The sequence below is a fragment of the Alternaria metachromatica genome, assembly GCF_023757995.1.
Source record: "Alternaria metachromatica strain BMP 0045 chromosome Unknown scaffold_42, whole genome shotgun sequence".
In the NCBI taxonomy this organism is placed as follows: Eukaryota; Fungi; Ascomycota; class Dothideomycetes; order Pleosporales; family Pleosporaceae; genus Alternaria; species Alternaria metachromatica.
The window spans coordinates 43998-60372 of NW_026055533.1; the positions used below are offsets into that span (position 1 = coordinate 43998).

General features: G+C 52.9%; 5 protein-coding genes across 5 annotated transcripts; 3 read left to right on the top strand and 2 right to left on the bottom strand.

Annotated features, from left to right (window-relative positions):
* Window positions 1-4655: 4655 nt before the first annotated feature.
* On the top strand, window positions 4656-6582 carry J4E83_010190 (uncharacterized protein; the record flags this gene model as incomplete). Its single annotated transcript, XM_049337072.1, has 8 exons — window positions 4656-5098; window positions 5162-5306; window positions 5371-5550; window positions 5600-5703; window positions 5867-5903; window positions 5956-6147; window positions 6203-6503; window positions 6557-6582. Coding segments are annotated over 8 exons (1428 nt in total), but the record flags the coding sequence as incomplete, so codon positions are not given.
* Window positions 6583-11503: 4921 nt separating this feature from the next.
* Window positions 11504-12246, bottom strand: J4E83_010191 (uncharacterized protein; the record flags this gene model as incomplete). The annotated part of the gene is made up of 2 exons (XM_049337073.1): window positions 11504-12079; window positions 12130-12246. The coding sequence occupies 2 exons, from the start codon at window positions 12244-12246 to the stop codon at window positions 11504-11506; spliced, it is 693 nt and encodes a 230-aa protein (XP_049183775.1).
* Window positions 12247-12608: 362 nt separating this feature from the next.
* J4E83_010192 (uncharacterized protein) lies at window positions 12609-13554 on the top strand (the record flags this gene model as incomplete). The annotated part of the gene is made up of 2 exons (XM_049337074.1): window positions 12609-12845; window positions 12892-13554. 2 exons carry the CDS (start codon window positions 12609-12611, stop codon window positions 13552-13554), a joined length of 900 nt encoding a protein of 299 aa, XP_049183776.1.
* Window positions 13555-14304: 750 nt separating this feature from the next.
* J4E83_010193 (uncharacterized protein) lies at window positions 14305-14934 on the top strand (the record flags this gene model as incomplete). Its single annotated transcript, XM_049337075.1, has 1 exon — window positions 14305-14934. The coding sequence occupies one exon, from the start codon at window positions 14305-14307 to the stop codon at window positions 14932-14934; it is 630 nt and encodes a 209-aa protein (XP_049183777.1).
* A 208-nt stretch (window positions 14935-15142) lies between these two features.
* Window positions 15143-16201, bottom strand: J4E83_010194 (uncharacterized protein; the record flags this gene model as incomplete). Its single annotated transcript, XM_049337076.1, has 2 exons — window positions 15143-15663; window positions 15715-16201. The coding sequence occupies 2 exons, from the start codon at window positions 16199-16201 to the stop codon at window positions 15143-15145; spliced, it is 1008 nt and encodes a 335-aa protein (XP_049183778.1).
* Between the last annotated feature and the right edge of the window lie 174 nt (window positions 16202-16375).

The following is a 16375-nucleotide window of genomic DNA, read 5'->3' on the forward strand; positions in this document are numbered from 1 at the left end:
CCTTGACACCTTCCCCACGCACGACATCAACTCAAGAACTTCAAATCCTCCGTCATGCGTCTCCTTCACCTCACATCATCCAGTCCCGTCCCAATCTTATTGCGCTACCATTAGCTCCATTACCAGCTGCATCGCCTATCACAATCTGTGAACATCAAGATGCCTACACCCGTCCTCCGGCCCACCTCCAAGCCCCCAAGCGGTGCCGCGCCGTCGACATCCTTCCTACGTCTGCTCCTCGACGAAATCAGGTCACAAGATGGCCCTACAAAGGATACGCCCCGACCGCCCCGACCAACACTCAGGAGCCTACAGATCCCACTTTCGCGCTTCATAACTCAGCCAGATGCCACTGGGGAGGATATCGACCCCTCCAAGTCGCCACTTCTCTTCTGCGACTCTGATATATCGTCCATGCCTTCACCTGCTGAGCCTCCGACTTCGGCAGTGACTTCAGCTTCAACTGAGACGACGGTTCCGAGCTCAGCGCTGACGGACTCAACTGTGCCTTCAGATCAGAGTTCCTGGGTCACGTGTCGTACGTACATCCAAATTTTTGACCATACCCAGGCGCTGACATCGCGAAGCACGCAAGCGAGAGAGAAGCCAAGAGACAGCCGGGCGACGACATCAGACCAAGAAGCTGCGGAGCGACTCACCAAAACGAACCCTGGCGCCTACAATACCTCGATCAGGAACACCTGAACGACACGACACGCGAAGGTATACGTCAGGGTCCCCTGAACCCCCTGAAACCCCCAGCTACCTAAGACCACTACACTTGATGGATACGAGCGACGAACTCCGGCACGACATCTCCATATACAAGAACCCCCATGGCGACGACTGGAAGAGGAACGCGCTGTGCAGACACTGCTTCCAGCGCCGCGGCACCTTCAACAGAATCATGACGCATGGCTACGAGGCGTGCGGTCGTGAGGAATGTTTAGATAGCCACTACTGGGAACCTACTCCTGGGCCTTATTACTAGGATATACGCGCTGGACGCGGTGGTTATGACGAGATTGGATCAAATGAACTGTTTTCCTTGCTATGCCACTTCTTGTGAGTGATTTTACTACATTTCGTATCGCATTTTGCAAGAACGTTGTTCAAGAATATTTCTTGAGTCTGAGGTATACATTGTCTAATGCCGTAGCAACTTATCAACTTTCAACAGCATGTATGCGGCAAACCGCAACTCAATATCCACCTCCCCAGAGCATCGTCGCGCCCACCATGAGACCCCACCCGTCCATTACCCTCCCAACTTCCCCACTATCTAGTTTTGAGGCTCAGATATTTTCAGTTTCGGACTTGTGGATCCCCTCCTTGGAGAGATGCCTGTCCATCTGTAGTTATCATCACCGCCTCCGATGATTTCATGTCGGCCTGTTGAGTTCAAGTCCATCAAGGACACTTATCCAGAACCACGCATTCTAACCAAGTAAGAAAGGGGCTTTGAGTAGTGTGTTTCTTGGTGGCTGTGGCTGCTCAGGCATATGGGGGTTTGACAGAAGGAAGATTTTTTTCGGTGTTCTGCCACCGAATGATAGGATAACTCCATTCAATAGGAAAGGTGAAGGCGGGGATGCAAGGGCTTTTTATATTCCTGAATGCTGGGTGTGGGGCGGTATAACCATGGTATGAACGCTCAAATGCATCGTATCGTAACACGGGCCGTGATACCATGGCATAGCAATGATCCACTTCTTCCGTTGGCACTGCGATGGCGCAAAGCGACGACCCAGTCAAATCGACCATCATACACAGCATTTACATCTACGCACTGCGCACTCCAATAGGCTATGTTATACTCATCGAAGTCTTATCACACGCCGAAATCTTAGCATCCAATCCATGTTTAGCATGTTCACCTTCTTGTTGCATCCCGAGGTCGCCTTGGCGGCGGCGACCATGCGTACCGCATGCGTCATCGTTGCCGTACTAGTCTTTTCTAGAACGCAAGAGCGATTACCCAACCCACAATCCGTCAGTCACCAACACACAGCATTGGCGGACCCCGGATCACCAGCAAAGAAAAAGACAAAGGCAAGGAAGTCACATCACATCATCACATCATCACAGAGAAGGGGAATGAGCAAGATTGGAAAGAAAGATGCCATTTCGCGCTCTCGCACTAATCTGAACACCCAAGAGAAATGTCACCTTCAGAAACAACTGGAACACCGTCAATGCATCCGAAGACACTCTGGGTCCAAAAGCTGCGATAAGGTCTTTGATCTGCCCGACCCTGATGACCACGTATGCTATGGAAGAGCATCGTAGCGCAGATAATCTATCTTTAGACCACGAAGGCCAAGGAGCGGGTGGTATCCCTCAGTAGCCCTCAAAAACCCTCAGTAGCCCTCATGCTATCCCTCAGGAGCCCTCATGTTAGCATGTCACAGTGCACTGTGCAAGGAAAGGAAAGGAAAGGGCGAAAACGAATGCAAGTGGGATGAAGGAGAAAAGGTGGTGTTGGGGGCGAGGACGGGGTTTTGTAGGGGGCTTGGGACGGCGGGCTTCTTGCCAGTGTTCAGATGCGCTTGCTATGGCACTGAGGGTGGCTGCTCGTTTCGATGGCATGGGGGCTCTTTGGATGGCAAGTGGCACGCGTTGGGGAAGAAGGGCCTGATGGTTCGTGACAGGTGTGGTTTACGATGAAGGCACGATTCGGGGTATGGGGAAGGGGAGTATGGCCGTGAGGCAGGAATAGGGCAGCATCATGGAGTTTGAATGTCACGATTCATGGATTGGCAAGGCATGAGTTGCCAGCTATGATACGCATTCTAGATTTCACGCATTCATGTAGAAGGCAACGTTTAGGAGATATCGTCTAGCTAACATTCTGCTTGTATGATTACATGCTGTGGACTGTCTCCTATTGTGCATCGCTGTGTACATCTCAACTGCGCATCACTCGAACGAGCACCGAATATTTCATCGAACAAGAGTGATCACAATCACGGTCGGTAAACTCAGTGCACGTCATACATGTTAGTAGGAAATAGAATAAGAAGAATCGTTTAACAAGACTTGCATGGATAGACACTGCTCTATTTGCTTAATGTCATGGATGCACAACCAGCGCATAGGCTGCGAGCATTAAACCTCTTAGGTACAGCTAGGAACCGCGAGATTCCCTTCAAAACTCCAGCCTTGTGATAATGTATCATTAACTTGACGTATGAATGAAGTTCTAATTCGCATAGTTCCGATTCGAATAACCCGAGCAGATCACCACCGCCGCATCGCTCAACTCGTCATGTTCAGCTTTCCGGTCAATGCAGACCTATTCTGTCCTGATACCGATTGATCAGAAGAGCCACTATGGGGCGCATTGAATCAGTGATCGAGATTTGATGGCTTACCTGATATCAATGAGGCGGACTATTACACATGTATCGAATGCGCAACGCCCTTCCACCAAATTGCCATCCACGACAAATCCAGAGAGACATGCATCAGCCATTCCATCGGCGGCGTACTCGCGTATTATTTGCGCGCTCAAGGCGCTACCTAGAAACGTCTGGAAGAAGGGCTTCATGTTTTCTTTTTCCTTACCAACGCCCGTCATCTCCCCTAGTGCATTTCCCACGTGGTGCCGTTATTGCGGCAGTCCGGATATGGATGTCAGAAGCTTATGTCTGATGTCATCCTTACACTGAAAACACCACACCTGCATAAGCAGATGAAATTTTACAAAGCTTATATGTTGCGTTCTGCTTTCAAAGCCAGAACGAGATGCCTCGTGGTCTCGGGGTTTGGAGTTAGTGGCAATCGTGGTGGGCAGGTGCGCCCTTGCAAGCTAGTTGCACAACAACTCCAACACGATTGATGGCTGCAACGGGCTACAACACGGAGATACGGTATGTGACCTTCTGCGAATGTTTGAAATGGGCAACGTGAGGTTGAAAGACGTTGTCACATAGCATTTTCCAGGGACCAGGGCAAATGCTTTTCCGAACGGATGGTTTTGCTAATTACGGCCCGCTAGTCTTTGCCATCGGCAGGTCTTGCGCCGATCGCGGCAATTCAAGGGCGAAGACATGAATCGCACCGTCGGAATCGCTGTCGGAAGTACCGTCGGAAGGCCGCTCACGAAGGACGACGGTGTTGTATCTCCAAATCGATGTGTGCGTCTGCCATAGAATTCATCGTCGGCACTCGCGCGTTAAATCCGCATTACATACCAGCATGCTGATCAACATGTTCATGTCAGAACCCTAGCAGATGTCTTAGCCGGATGACGCACATACGCACCCCAGCAATCTAGACAGACTGGCGCCGTTATGGCAGGAAGACGCCACCCCACTCTGCGCACGAGTGGCTCCAGAGCCTTTGGGCCGATCGCCGCGGCGCGGTTTGAAAGCTTAGTCGAAGCGCGATGTCTGCTTCTAGAGTATACAGTATCCCTTCTTGCCGCGGTATTCCCACTTCATTCCTTCGCCTGTTGGACCTGCATCGCTTCGCATAACCAGGGTTTGTCATCAGGGGTTCTTTGAGAACCTTAGCGAGTTATATCCGAGCGGCAATTAGTCGTTTCTAGAGTGGAGCAGTTTCTGAAAGATTGGCGTGTCGTTGTTGATTTTGGTACTCGTCGGACCTTGCGTTTCATTCCAACACCCAGAGCGACGGCGAGACACGTCAGAATGGAGTCGAAAGAAAGAACGAGCTTTGGCTCGGCCCGCGAACAACATGAAGACAGCGCGTCAAGCGAGTACGAGAAGAGAGGAGTATCTGCTGCCGACATCGACGAAGAGAAAGCTGATCGTCATGACGGAGCTATGCAGTCTCCAACGAAGGAGAATAACGCATCAGCTGAAAGAGGCCGCAGCCAAAGCAGACGTTCGCAAGACGGTAGGAGTCTGAAGACTGTCAGATCGCATCACTCGAGAGCTGGAGGAGATGGCTACACATGCCTCGACGCAGAAGCCAATGCCAAAGGCCCAAGCGACTCCCGACCCGGCCCTGTAACAGAGCAACCGTACCTCGTGACCTGGGATGGTGACGCCGACCCAGAGAATCCACGGAGCATGGGCAAACTACGAAGATGGCTCATCGTGTTGATATGCGCCAGTAGTTCACTATGCGTGTACGTCATCAACTCCATATACGAACCGTTGCGGGCGCACAAACTAACGATTGCTAAATGTAGGACATGCACCTCATCGCTATATACGTCGACGTATAGTCAGCTGGAGCCTGAGTTTGGGGCCTCGCGCTTAGTGTGCACGCTTGGTCTATCTATGTTTGTTGCGGGACTCGGCGCAGGACCGATGATTCTAAGTCCACTCTCGGAGGTGCGTACAGCTGCCGGGAATTAACGGCACTTCGCCGTACCCGTGATCGACTAACAAGATCCAGTTCTACGGTCGAAGGCCAATCTATATCTGCTCGTTCACATTCTTCCTCATCTGGATGATACCATGCGCCGTGGCACAGAACATCCAGACGATGTTGGTTGCGCGCTTCTTGGACGGCCTAGCTGGCTCAGCCTTCCTCAGTGTTGCTGGAGGGACTGTTGGTGACATGTTCGGGAAACACGTCAGTACATTCGAGGCTCGCTAGCCGTCTATATCTGACGTAAGTGTAGGAGCTATCTGCACCTATGATGGTCTACACAGCCAGCCCGTTTGTTGGGCCAGAGGTTGGTCCTCTGATAGGAGGCTTCATCGTGGAAAATACTACATGGAGATGGTAAGTGCTTATTCCAGGCCCACTATCCCCACCTTGCGACACTGCACCTGCAGCTGCGATGGCGTTGGCCGAGCTGGCAGCATCTACCCCTGATACTCGTATCGAGTGTGCCGTCGATCAGCTCTTGCGGAGAAATCGGCGATTGGTGTTGACACGCAATCAGGTGTTTCTATGTTCTCATCATCTGGTCTGGAGTTCAGGTAAGGTTGTGCTGCACACCATGTGTACCAGAGACTAATGCTAGCCTGGTAGCTTTGCCTAATCGTTCTTTTCGTGCCTGAGACGTACCACCCCGTCTTGCTCCGTCGAAAGGCGATTCGACTGCGAAAAGAAACTGGCAACCCAGAGTGGATAGCGCCAATTGAGAAGATGGACAGATCTATCGCCAAAACCGTGCTGTGGTCATGCATCCGCCCGTTTCAACTTCTATTCTTCGAGCCTATGGTGGGTCTCCGCGCTTAGTCAAGCCGTGATTGGTGGACTGACTGTTGTGATCTAGTGCTTGAGTCTTTGCATCTTGTCGGCAATCTTGTTGGGTATCCTGTACCTCTTCTTTGGCGCCTTTCCTCTCGTATTCGGCAACAACCATGGCTTCAGCATCTCGCAGGTTGGACTCGCATTCTTGGGTCTGTTGGTTGGCATGCTCGCGGGTGTCTCCACGGACCCTCTCTGGAGAAGGATATACGGCAGGCTCGTGCAGCAACGCGAGGAGCAAGGAGGCGAGCCCGGAGGTTCGGAACCTGAGTTTCGGCTCCCTTCGACTATTGTTGGGGCCTGGGTCGTCCCTGTCGCACTCTTTGGTAAGCCACTGCATGGCCTCGCCTCGAACAAGCTTCTAATCACACGTATGCAGGGTTTGGGTGGACGACATACTCCTCAGTAAGTTTAGAATTTTACTGGCATGGAAGATTCCATGGCTAACATCCCGGCTTCCGCAGGTTCACTGGATAGGTACGACATCATCGTGCATATTGTCCAGTCGCAATAATAACTGACCATGACACTGCAGTTCCAATTATCTTTTCAGCAGTATTTGGCCTTGGGTAGGTTTCTTCTTTTAGACGCTTCAGGTGTCGTCGATGAACAGCTCACTGACCGTATTCCGTGACGTAGTGTCATCTGGGTCTATTCAGGGGTCTTTACATTCTTGGTGGAAGCTGTAAGTCCCACCACGCACCGAAGTCGGACCAGGCTCTTGGGTGCAGAGATAGTGACCTCGCCGAACAGTACCCTGTCTACGCTGCATCGGCTCTCGCGGCCAACAGCTTCGCGCGGTCGTACTTTGCTGCGGCTTTCCCGTAAGCTAGCACCAACGTTGGGGCAGACTTCATTACTAATTAACGACATAGACTATTTGGTGTTCAGATGTACAACAGTAAGTCCCTAGGACGGCACACCATGATGAAAGAGCGGTCACTGATTTGGAAAAGATCTCGGCTACCAGTGGGCAACTACTCTACTTGCGTTCCTTGCGCTGGCTATGGCACCGTAAGAGACCCAAGAGAATGGTCGTGGGAACCACTAACGTATAGTGTTGCAGATTTCCAATCTTGTTCTTTCGATATGGCAAGCGGCTCAGGGGAGGCAGTCGATATGCATCAGCATAGTGGGCATGGAAGCGACGCGAGGGCATGTGGCAGACTTGACTGGAAGAGGACTAATAATAGCGAGTGACACGGCAGTTTGATGCGAAAGAATTTTATTGAATCAAGGAATTTGCGCCCACACGTGAGACCACATGAAGCAGGCTGGCCGGGCCCTTGTGCGACGGAACATGAGCGCCACGAGGGCGGCCACGCCAGCTCGAGGGACAACGGATGCACAAGAGACGAAAGCGGCTGCGGATGGTACCGTTGCCGGGGGCGGTGCACCGGCGTGCGAGGAAACGTGGTCGGCAGGCCAGAGACACGGTGAGGGAGACAGTGAGGGCACACAGCGCTCGCGAAGCGTAGCGAGTGATGGTAGTTGGTGATACGAGCGCGCCCATAGGCTGGGGATACGCCAGTGAGAACCAACGCCAAGGCCTCGCATCCCACACTGCATGCATGCCTCATAGCCGAGTTTGAGGCACTTTGGGCATGCCGGCTGCTTGCTTTTTGGGGATGCGCTGTGTGGCATGAGGTGTCGCGGTGGGAATTGCGAGTGACTGGGCAGGGCCGTCTGCAGCAGGGTGCCCAATCTGCAAAGATGGACTGACCGCGATCCACCTATGTATTGACGACGATCATGTGGCAGACAGCAGCCCCAGAGTGGCTGAAGTGCTAGCGACGTCAAATAGTGAAGCAGAAGTGCGTGACTGCGGGCTAGCGGCCGGCCAAGCAAGCGGCTTACCGGTCGACAGGGACCGAGGCAGCTGCGTGGGCTGCACCTTCCAGCAAACCTCGAACAGCCAATTGCGGGGAATCGCATCTGCGCGCATCTTGCAGCGAGCTCCAATATACCGCACACGACCAGCGCCCGACGCCGCGAGCCCACTCTCAACTGCACACAGCGCTGCAAGTGCCCTGGCCGCTCGTCAAGCCCAGCAGCGCCTCCATCGCCTCGACCGCGCGCTCCGTCGCGACTCGTAGCCGGCCTCCCCAGACGATCATCTCCCATCGCCCATCGCCATCGACATCGCTATCGCCCATCGCACCTGCCCCAGCGCTGACCGTGACTGCACGCGCTGTATCACCCCACTGCCCTATCGTGTCGCGCCTTCCGCGCTCGACGCGACGCCGCACCCGTGACTGCCACGCTGCTGCTCTCACCTCCCGCGGGCTCACTGAACGAACCCCGGCACCGCTTGTAGAACCACACTCGACTCCCAGCAGCATGGGCAGCGCGTCTCGGTAGCATCTCGCTATCAAACATGGTTCTGTGTGCTCCTGGAATGCTCCCTCGATTACATGGACCCCGGCCCCGTACCACAATAGCTCTGTCCCATACCTGTCCGCCGGATTGAGAGCCCTTCACTCTCTGGGTCCCCTGCATAGCTCGTCATTGGACCTGTCAGAGTGCCACGGCAGCGCCCGTTCAAGCAGCCAGCGCACGCGTGATCGCACTCTAAAACACGCAGCTGGAACGCCTCCAGCCGTGCACCCCAGACACATTGGCTGAACCGTTTTGCTGGGAACACCCCAAGATCACCATTGACGGCTACACGCAGCACTAGGCTCTCTCCCCAGCGCCTCCGTCCACCGCAGCGACCGTCCGTGCTTGGCCGAGTGCCTGCGCCAGTAGAGGGGATATCATGACCACCCCAGACGCCCAAGATGCCTCTCCTTCGCCCGAGTACAGGAGCGACTTGGACGACGACATGGCTGCTGAACAGACTACAGACCGCCAGTCTGGCGACGGCGATTCCAGCCAGAAGCCTACCAATGGAAAGCCCAATGCAAAAGACCCTCTAAGACCGCGGAGGAAGAAGGCGCGGAGAGCGTGCTTTGCCTGCCAGCGAGCCCATCTGACATGTGGTGAGTATTGATTGTGAGTCATTGCATTCAGTGGCGGGACTGACAGCTTCTAGGCGACGAGAGACCATGCAATCGCTGTATCAAGCGCGGTCTCCAAGATCATTGCATGGACGGTGTGCGCAAAAAGGCCAAGTACCTCCACGATGCGCCAGATGGAGCGCTCATGCCTGGTGTGGGCGGCCACTACCCGTATATGAACGGCAACCGCCCAACACCGATACCGAGTCACGACACACAACCAGTCTCGGTCTCTCCACAGAGCAACATGTACAATCAAGCCCAGCCCGCGGCATTCTACCCGCCCAACTCGATACCAGGACAAATGCCTGTGGCTCAAGACGGTCACGCTTTCAGCAATCAGCAGTCGCCAATATCACCTCCCTTTAACCAGACACACCACGGCCCAGTACAAAACGCACCAAACCCCATGTCTCAAAACCAGCAGGGCCAATTGCAGCAGTTTGGACCTTTGTTCGACCCAAGTGACCCCGCACTGTTCAATTTCGACATCTCGAGCCTCAATTTCGGAAACCATTACGGAGCGCTGGAATTTGGCATGCTAGGTCACATGTCATCAGGCGCAGTGGACACACCTCACGATAACGCAATGATGAATATGAACGGAGCTGTGAACATGTACAACGCACAGATGCCCTCAACTTACGCGGACCAGAACAACGCGGCAACCGCCATGGCATACAATGCGAACGGACTCCCAGCAGGCGAATGGCAAGACGCACATTCGCGGCAAGGGAGCATGCACGTTCACACGCCAAACACCGCTGGCCATGATCACCATAGTCTTCGAAACGACAGCCTCAGCGGTCCTCACGCATTCGTCATCGGCCAAGGGCCTGCTAGCCATACAGCAAGTCCAGCCTCTACGGACGCGTCTACCTTCGAGGGTGACAACCCACTGGCGACCGCAGCGTTCTTCGCCAACACAAACCGAACGCATGCGCAGCGTTCGCCAGCTGTTAGTCGATCACAACACGAAACCAGACCTTCGACCACGGCACTCCAGCCGATACACTCTAATGGCGTGCGCAAGCGACAACGGGACACCAAGAGCATATACCAAGGGGTTACCAAGCCATACGATTACGTCAAGGGCTATCACAGGCTTTATCAGCTGATCGACAAGAACTACTCGAGGCCTTGGGTCGCTAAGGCACAACAGTACCTTCAAAACTACCGACCTGTATTGCTACAAGTGCGGGAAGAGTTGAACAGAGACGACTTGATCCATCAAGAAATGGGTCTCCAGCGTCAGGTTATGACACTGCAAGATCACTTTGCGGAGGTCGGCACACCCTTCTTGATATGTCGTCGCTCAGGCGAGATTGTCGGTATCAACAAGGAGTTTACCATTCTCACGGGCTGGAAAGACCAGGTTCTCCTCGGCCACGAGCCCAACCTCAACGTCAACACGGGCACAAACCGCGACACAAGCGAAAGCGACACGGGCTCAACCCAAAATACCACACCCAACCTCACCGCGCAAGACTCCGAGACCACACCAAGCGTCAACATCATCGAGCTCATGGACCCCAAGTCCGCCCTTGAGTTCCTCCAGCACTTCTCCGAACTGTGTTACCAGGACCCTCACGGCTACGCTTCTCAGCGCGTCAACATGCTCAGATACCAGACCAAGGCAGACATGGATCGCATCCAGGAAATGAAGAATGCAAATGCCGGTGCTGATGTCAAGGTCGACCCGCTTGTCAAGGTGGAGGGCGAGAGTGCTATGCAACGGCTCGGCGCGAAGAATGGTATGGTTGATTGTATGATCTGGTGGCATATCAAGCGCGATATGTTTGATATGCCTGTGCTTGTTTGTATGAGTGTAAGTTCAATCCTGGTATCGTGTAAGGCCAAGTGCTAATAATTGTGTAGGTCATGCCTGTTCTCGACAAGGGCCTGCAGTGAGTGGGATAGGTATGAACAAGAACGCAGCTCTTGTTGCATTCCCAACGAAGGATTGCCTGAGTACGGATGATGGACTTCGAGTTTCTACGATCATGTCATGGCGGCAGTGAAAAAGTGCTTTTATGGTTCTGGTTTGCTTGGAATGTTGGCGCATATGCATGGATACCAGAGTCGTCTCACGAGACGTGCGCATCATGGAAGGTAGTGCTTGGTATGCTACTTCTTGTTATTTGTTTAGGTGTTCGAGGGCGTACATCAAGGCGTAAACGGAGTAGACGAGCTGCCACCAAAGGCGCGATACCAATGCTTTCCACGGCTAGAACAACAGTATGATAATAATGTTCCGTTTCATCCATAACATTCCTCGTCATGCGCACCGTGAGACCTTCTCCTCACTCCATCCCCTCCATCACCCCCTAATTAATCATCTGCGCAATCCCCACCCCATCCTTCTGCCCCTCCTGATTCCAATTCACCTTAACATCCTCCCCACCCTTCAACCACTCATCCCTCTTCCAAACCTCATACCCCTCCCTCGCCAAACTCCTCTGCGCAACCCGAATATCCTCCCTAATATCCTCCACCAAAGCTTCCTTACTCACATAATCGTACTCCGGCCGTATAAACCCCAATATCATCAGACTAAGCTGCGCGCCATAAAAGTCCTTCTCGAAGCTGTGTAAGATGTGGATTTCGATGCTGCGTTGGCTGTTCTTGTAGTACGGGTTGTAGCCGATGGAGAGGACGGTGGGGTAGATTGTGGAGGGCGTGGGCTTTTCTGAGGAGTATTCGAGGTCGAGGACGGCGTGGGAGGAGGATTGAGAGGGGATGGAGGTGTCGGATGTGGCGCTGGGGACGCTGGTAGAGGAGGTGGAGTGGGCGATTGTGGTTGTGTCGAGGGTGCACCAGCCGTAGTAGATGCCGGATTCGAGTTCGTCGTGGCCGCCTATGCTTAGGCCGGAGAGGGGGATGTTGGCGGTGGGGATGCCTAGCTGGTATTGTTAGCTTGGGATGATGGTTGAGAGGACGATACGGTTCGTACCTCTTTGCTTCCGCGTCCAAAGCCTTTTACTACGGGGCCTCGGAGCTTTATTGGGAAGGGTGGTTGTGGTGTTTCGGGGCCGGCGATGGGGTCGCGGGGTTTGTCTGGTCGGACCATGGTGTTGGTTGTATTTGTAGGATCGATGTAGGTTCGAATTGGAGTACAGAGATCAGAAGGTGAGTTATTTGGAGGAAAAGGAGTGTTGAGCGTGGTACTTCGAGCACTTTCTGGTCGGGATGATGGAGGTCCGATCGGAACATTGGTGGGGCTCATGTCAGATAGCAAGCGTCACCGTTGCTGGCTTAGTCAGCGTCGTGGTACCTTGCATCGTCACTTCTGACGTGGACATGCAAACGGCAACTACATTAGCTTGTTCAGTAACACACGATATGATTCTCAGATATCTGTCTCCTGTACCGATTCGTAATTTGACTGCTGCCTGCTCCAGATCCCGCTACTTGTTATCAAACGCGCGCGACATGGCATCTGCTTCGACGGGTCAAAAGGCATCGCGCCTCTACGATGACAAAGCTGCGTTCATCTACGGTACTGCTTGGAAGAAAGATCAAACAAAGAGGCTAGTCAAGGAAGCTCTAGCCCAGGGCTTTCGTCGCGTCGACACAGCTGCACAACCACGGCATTACCAGGAACCTTTGGTCGGTGAAGCGCTTCGTGAGGCATTTGCTGAGGGTACACTTGAACGCAAACAGCTATATGTAGGTTTAACGGAGACCGATTGTAGTTGATGCTTATGCGTCACAGTTACAAACAAAGTATACCACGCCTGCCGGCCAAGATCTGAACAACATGCCCTACAACCCTGACGCGCCGCTGGACACCCAAATACACACATCCGTCGCGTCCTCGCTGAAGAATCTGCGATACAACGACTCAGATAATGTCTCATACGTTGAATGTCTACTTCTGCACTCTCCACTGCCTACCATTGACCAAACACTTCAAGCGTGGAAACTACTAGAGTCTTATGTGCCCGAAAAGATCCGCTCCCTCGGCATCTCCAACGTTACTCTTCCCATTCTCCAAGCCATCTTCGAGAACGCCACGATAAAGCCGGCCGTTGTCCAAAACCGTTTCTACCCTCAGACACGCTACGATGCATCGTTACGCGCCTTCTGCCGCGAACACAACATTATGTACCAGTCCTTCTGGACTCTGACCGGAAACCCTTCTCTTATCAGATCCGAGCCGGTCGCTGCGTTGGCTCAAGCTGTTGGTGTCGGACTGCCCGTCGCGCTTTACGCTCTTGTCATGGATCAAGGAGTCGTTGTGTTGAATGGGACTACTTCAAGTGATCATATGTGGGCGGATCTGGAGGGTGTTGAGAAGGTGTGTGACTGGGCGCTGTCGCAACCTGACAAGTTCAAGGCTATTAGCGAGGCCTTCAAGTCACTGCTCGCATCGTAGGAAGTATTGTCACGAATTGGAGCGCACTGTACGTGCAATGTCTGTCATCCAAGAGCAAAGTTATCTCGAGTCGTTACACGTATGTCGCGCAGTACTCGGCCTCGACAAGGCGGTCTGAGCAATTAGATTGACCGCTCTATATGGTGCTCAACAAAAGGCATCCACTCTCCTCCTCCGATTCGCTCTGGAGAGTTGTCGCGGAAGGGACACGTGCCTCAAGCCTTAGTTGCCTAGACGATGCAAACAGCTGCCAGCTCGGTACGCACTGACCCCCCTTGACGACTTTTGTCACACAGACGGTCGTTGAGCTTTTGTCCACCTTTGCCGCAAACCAGAACCTCTGACTACTGACAATTGCCGTGACGAAGGAGATTGAGCCTACTAAACAAGCAGAACACTTCTACTCGACAAGCGCAAAAAGTATGCTCAGCATATCGACTCCACGGCGCAACGCCGATGATGATCCCAGTCATGCATACATTTTCTCCGTTTTGGAGAAACTGTAGCGGCTGGTATCATCATGAATATGGACCTAACGACGTGAACTAGTACAAAAGCTCCAGAAGCAAAGATGCCAGCCACCGAGTCGCGCAACGATGTGGAACGTCGAATGTACCCAAAAGGAGTCCACTACCAGTCGTAAGATACAAGTCAATACATCCATAAGGAAGAGAACTAACATACAACAGGTTCTTGAGACTCGTATGTGACGACGCCAGCCCAGGCTGGTGCTCAGAGCTCACCTCGAAAATGGTGCACCAGCTACCTCGGGAACTCCGCGATATCATCTACACGTACATCCTCGAGAGCCGGTGTATCAACCGTCAGCATCAGGTGCTCATAGTCAACAACCCCACGGACTGGAATCTTGCAGAGTTCACCAGTAACCCCACGCACCTCGGTATCAGGAGATGTACCATCAAAGGCGTTGAGATTCCACATTTCGCAGTGTACGAACACGTCGACGAGACCTACCGAATCGAGTTAGCAGAGACTTTATACCGCACCAAACTGCTTCGGGTGGCAGTGATGCACGAGCTCAAGTCTACACTGAACTACGACGTCCTCATCACTAGTTGCGACCCGAAGGAGCATATACGCCGCATCCAAATCGAGCTTAAATTCGACTGTGGCACCAAGACTCAAGCTCAATACGCCAAGCAGCTTGAACCCTTGTGGTACCTTCGTCATCTCAAACACCTCAAGGGAATGAAGGTGGGATTCATCGTCCACTTCATATACGATGACGTTCTCCCGCTTCTGGAGGAAGCTACAGCACCATTGGTTCAGCATTTGGCATCAGAAGGTGCGAGAGTGGGTTGGTACAGGAAGGGAAGGGGTAACGATGCGCCAAGCAAAGTTGAACATGGCACCGCATAATGCAGCAGGGAACCTATGATTCACCTTTCCGCGTCAAAGTAGGAAGGAATTGAACACCGTAGAGCCTACATCAGCTTCAGCTCACCTACTTTGCATGTTTTAAATCTTGATGTAGTCTACAAACCTGTGTAGGGCTTTGCCTATATCAGGTATTTCTTAGCATGAATGCGGCACTTGATCGATAGCTATAAGGCAACCGGTCGTGTATTCAGACCCCTCCGCCCCACCCCAACACAACATACACTATCAGACCCAATACTGCATCCCATCCCAGAGCTTTCACTGCGTACCCGCCGTTTACTAAAGACCCCACAACGCTGCCAGGCGTGAGATCCTTCCTCATCATCGCCGCATTCGCAACCGCAAATCCACCAGACACGGTAATACATTTAACAACATCCGCATCCCTCAAGCTCATAGCCGAAAAGTGGGGAAGTAACAAAACGGCGCGAGTTACGAGAAGTAGACCGCTGAAGACTGAGTTGGATTGTAGAGCTGGAAGTGCGAGTAGAGCCGCGTTGAGAAGAATGTTCGGGATTTGCAGTGTTGCTATCGGCTTGCGACGTTTGGACGTGACATCGGGTTTAGGTGCTCCATTCGCGAGTGCAATATCTGGTGAAGAGAGATGGAGTTGGATCAGGAATAGCGAAACTGTAAAGGAAATGGGTAGGATCTGGCCGAGCAGGATATACGTGCGCACCATCGACGTGTCGTATCTGCGCGTTCTCGCTATGTATACATTAGTACCCTCTCCACGCGAGTGTATCGAGAAATGCCTACCCTTCTGCGCCATGTAGATGTTCCAAAACCACGTCGCCAGAATCGCTGCCTGCGTCCACACCGCGTTCGGCGCATCTTTAACCAGATCCTGCGCGAAATCTTGGAATAAAGTCGATTCTAACATCCATCTCTTCACCTTTTCCGCGCTGACATTACTGAAGCTTCTACTCTTATCCCCGCTCCATTCCAGATAGTGCGTGATCAGGAACATGAGCATGTGGTAGGACAACGTCGCGAAGCTGATCGAAGCGAGGAACGCGTAGATCTTGACGTGGCGCGCTCGCGCCGCCTTTGCTGCATTGAGCTTCTCATCCTTTGACGGGCTAGAAGTGTTGTATATGGCTGTGTATTGAGCGTAGAGCGAGTAGCTGATCTTGATGGTCGCGTAAAGTGCTGCGACGATGTAGGAGAGGAAGATGGTGGTGCCGATGTAGCTGTTGGGTGGTGTGGCGTAATACACCAGCGCGTCGTACCCAGGGATTTCCATCTTGCGCGTTTATGCTGGCGAGGTATTATTGCTGGAGGAATAGTACCAGAAAAAATAATGGGCGACGTATATATCATTGCGGCCAGACGCGAGGTTTCAAAAGTGTGCGATGATGCCTGACGTCATGACACAGTTGGTGTCTGAGAAATCGGGCGACGCGACACTTCGGCGTCT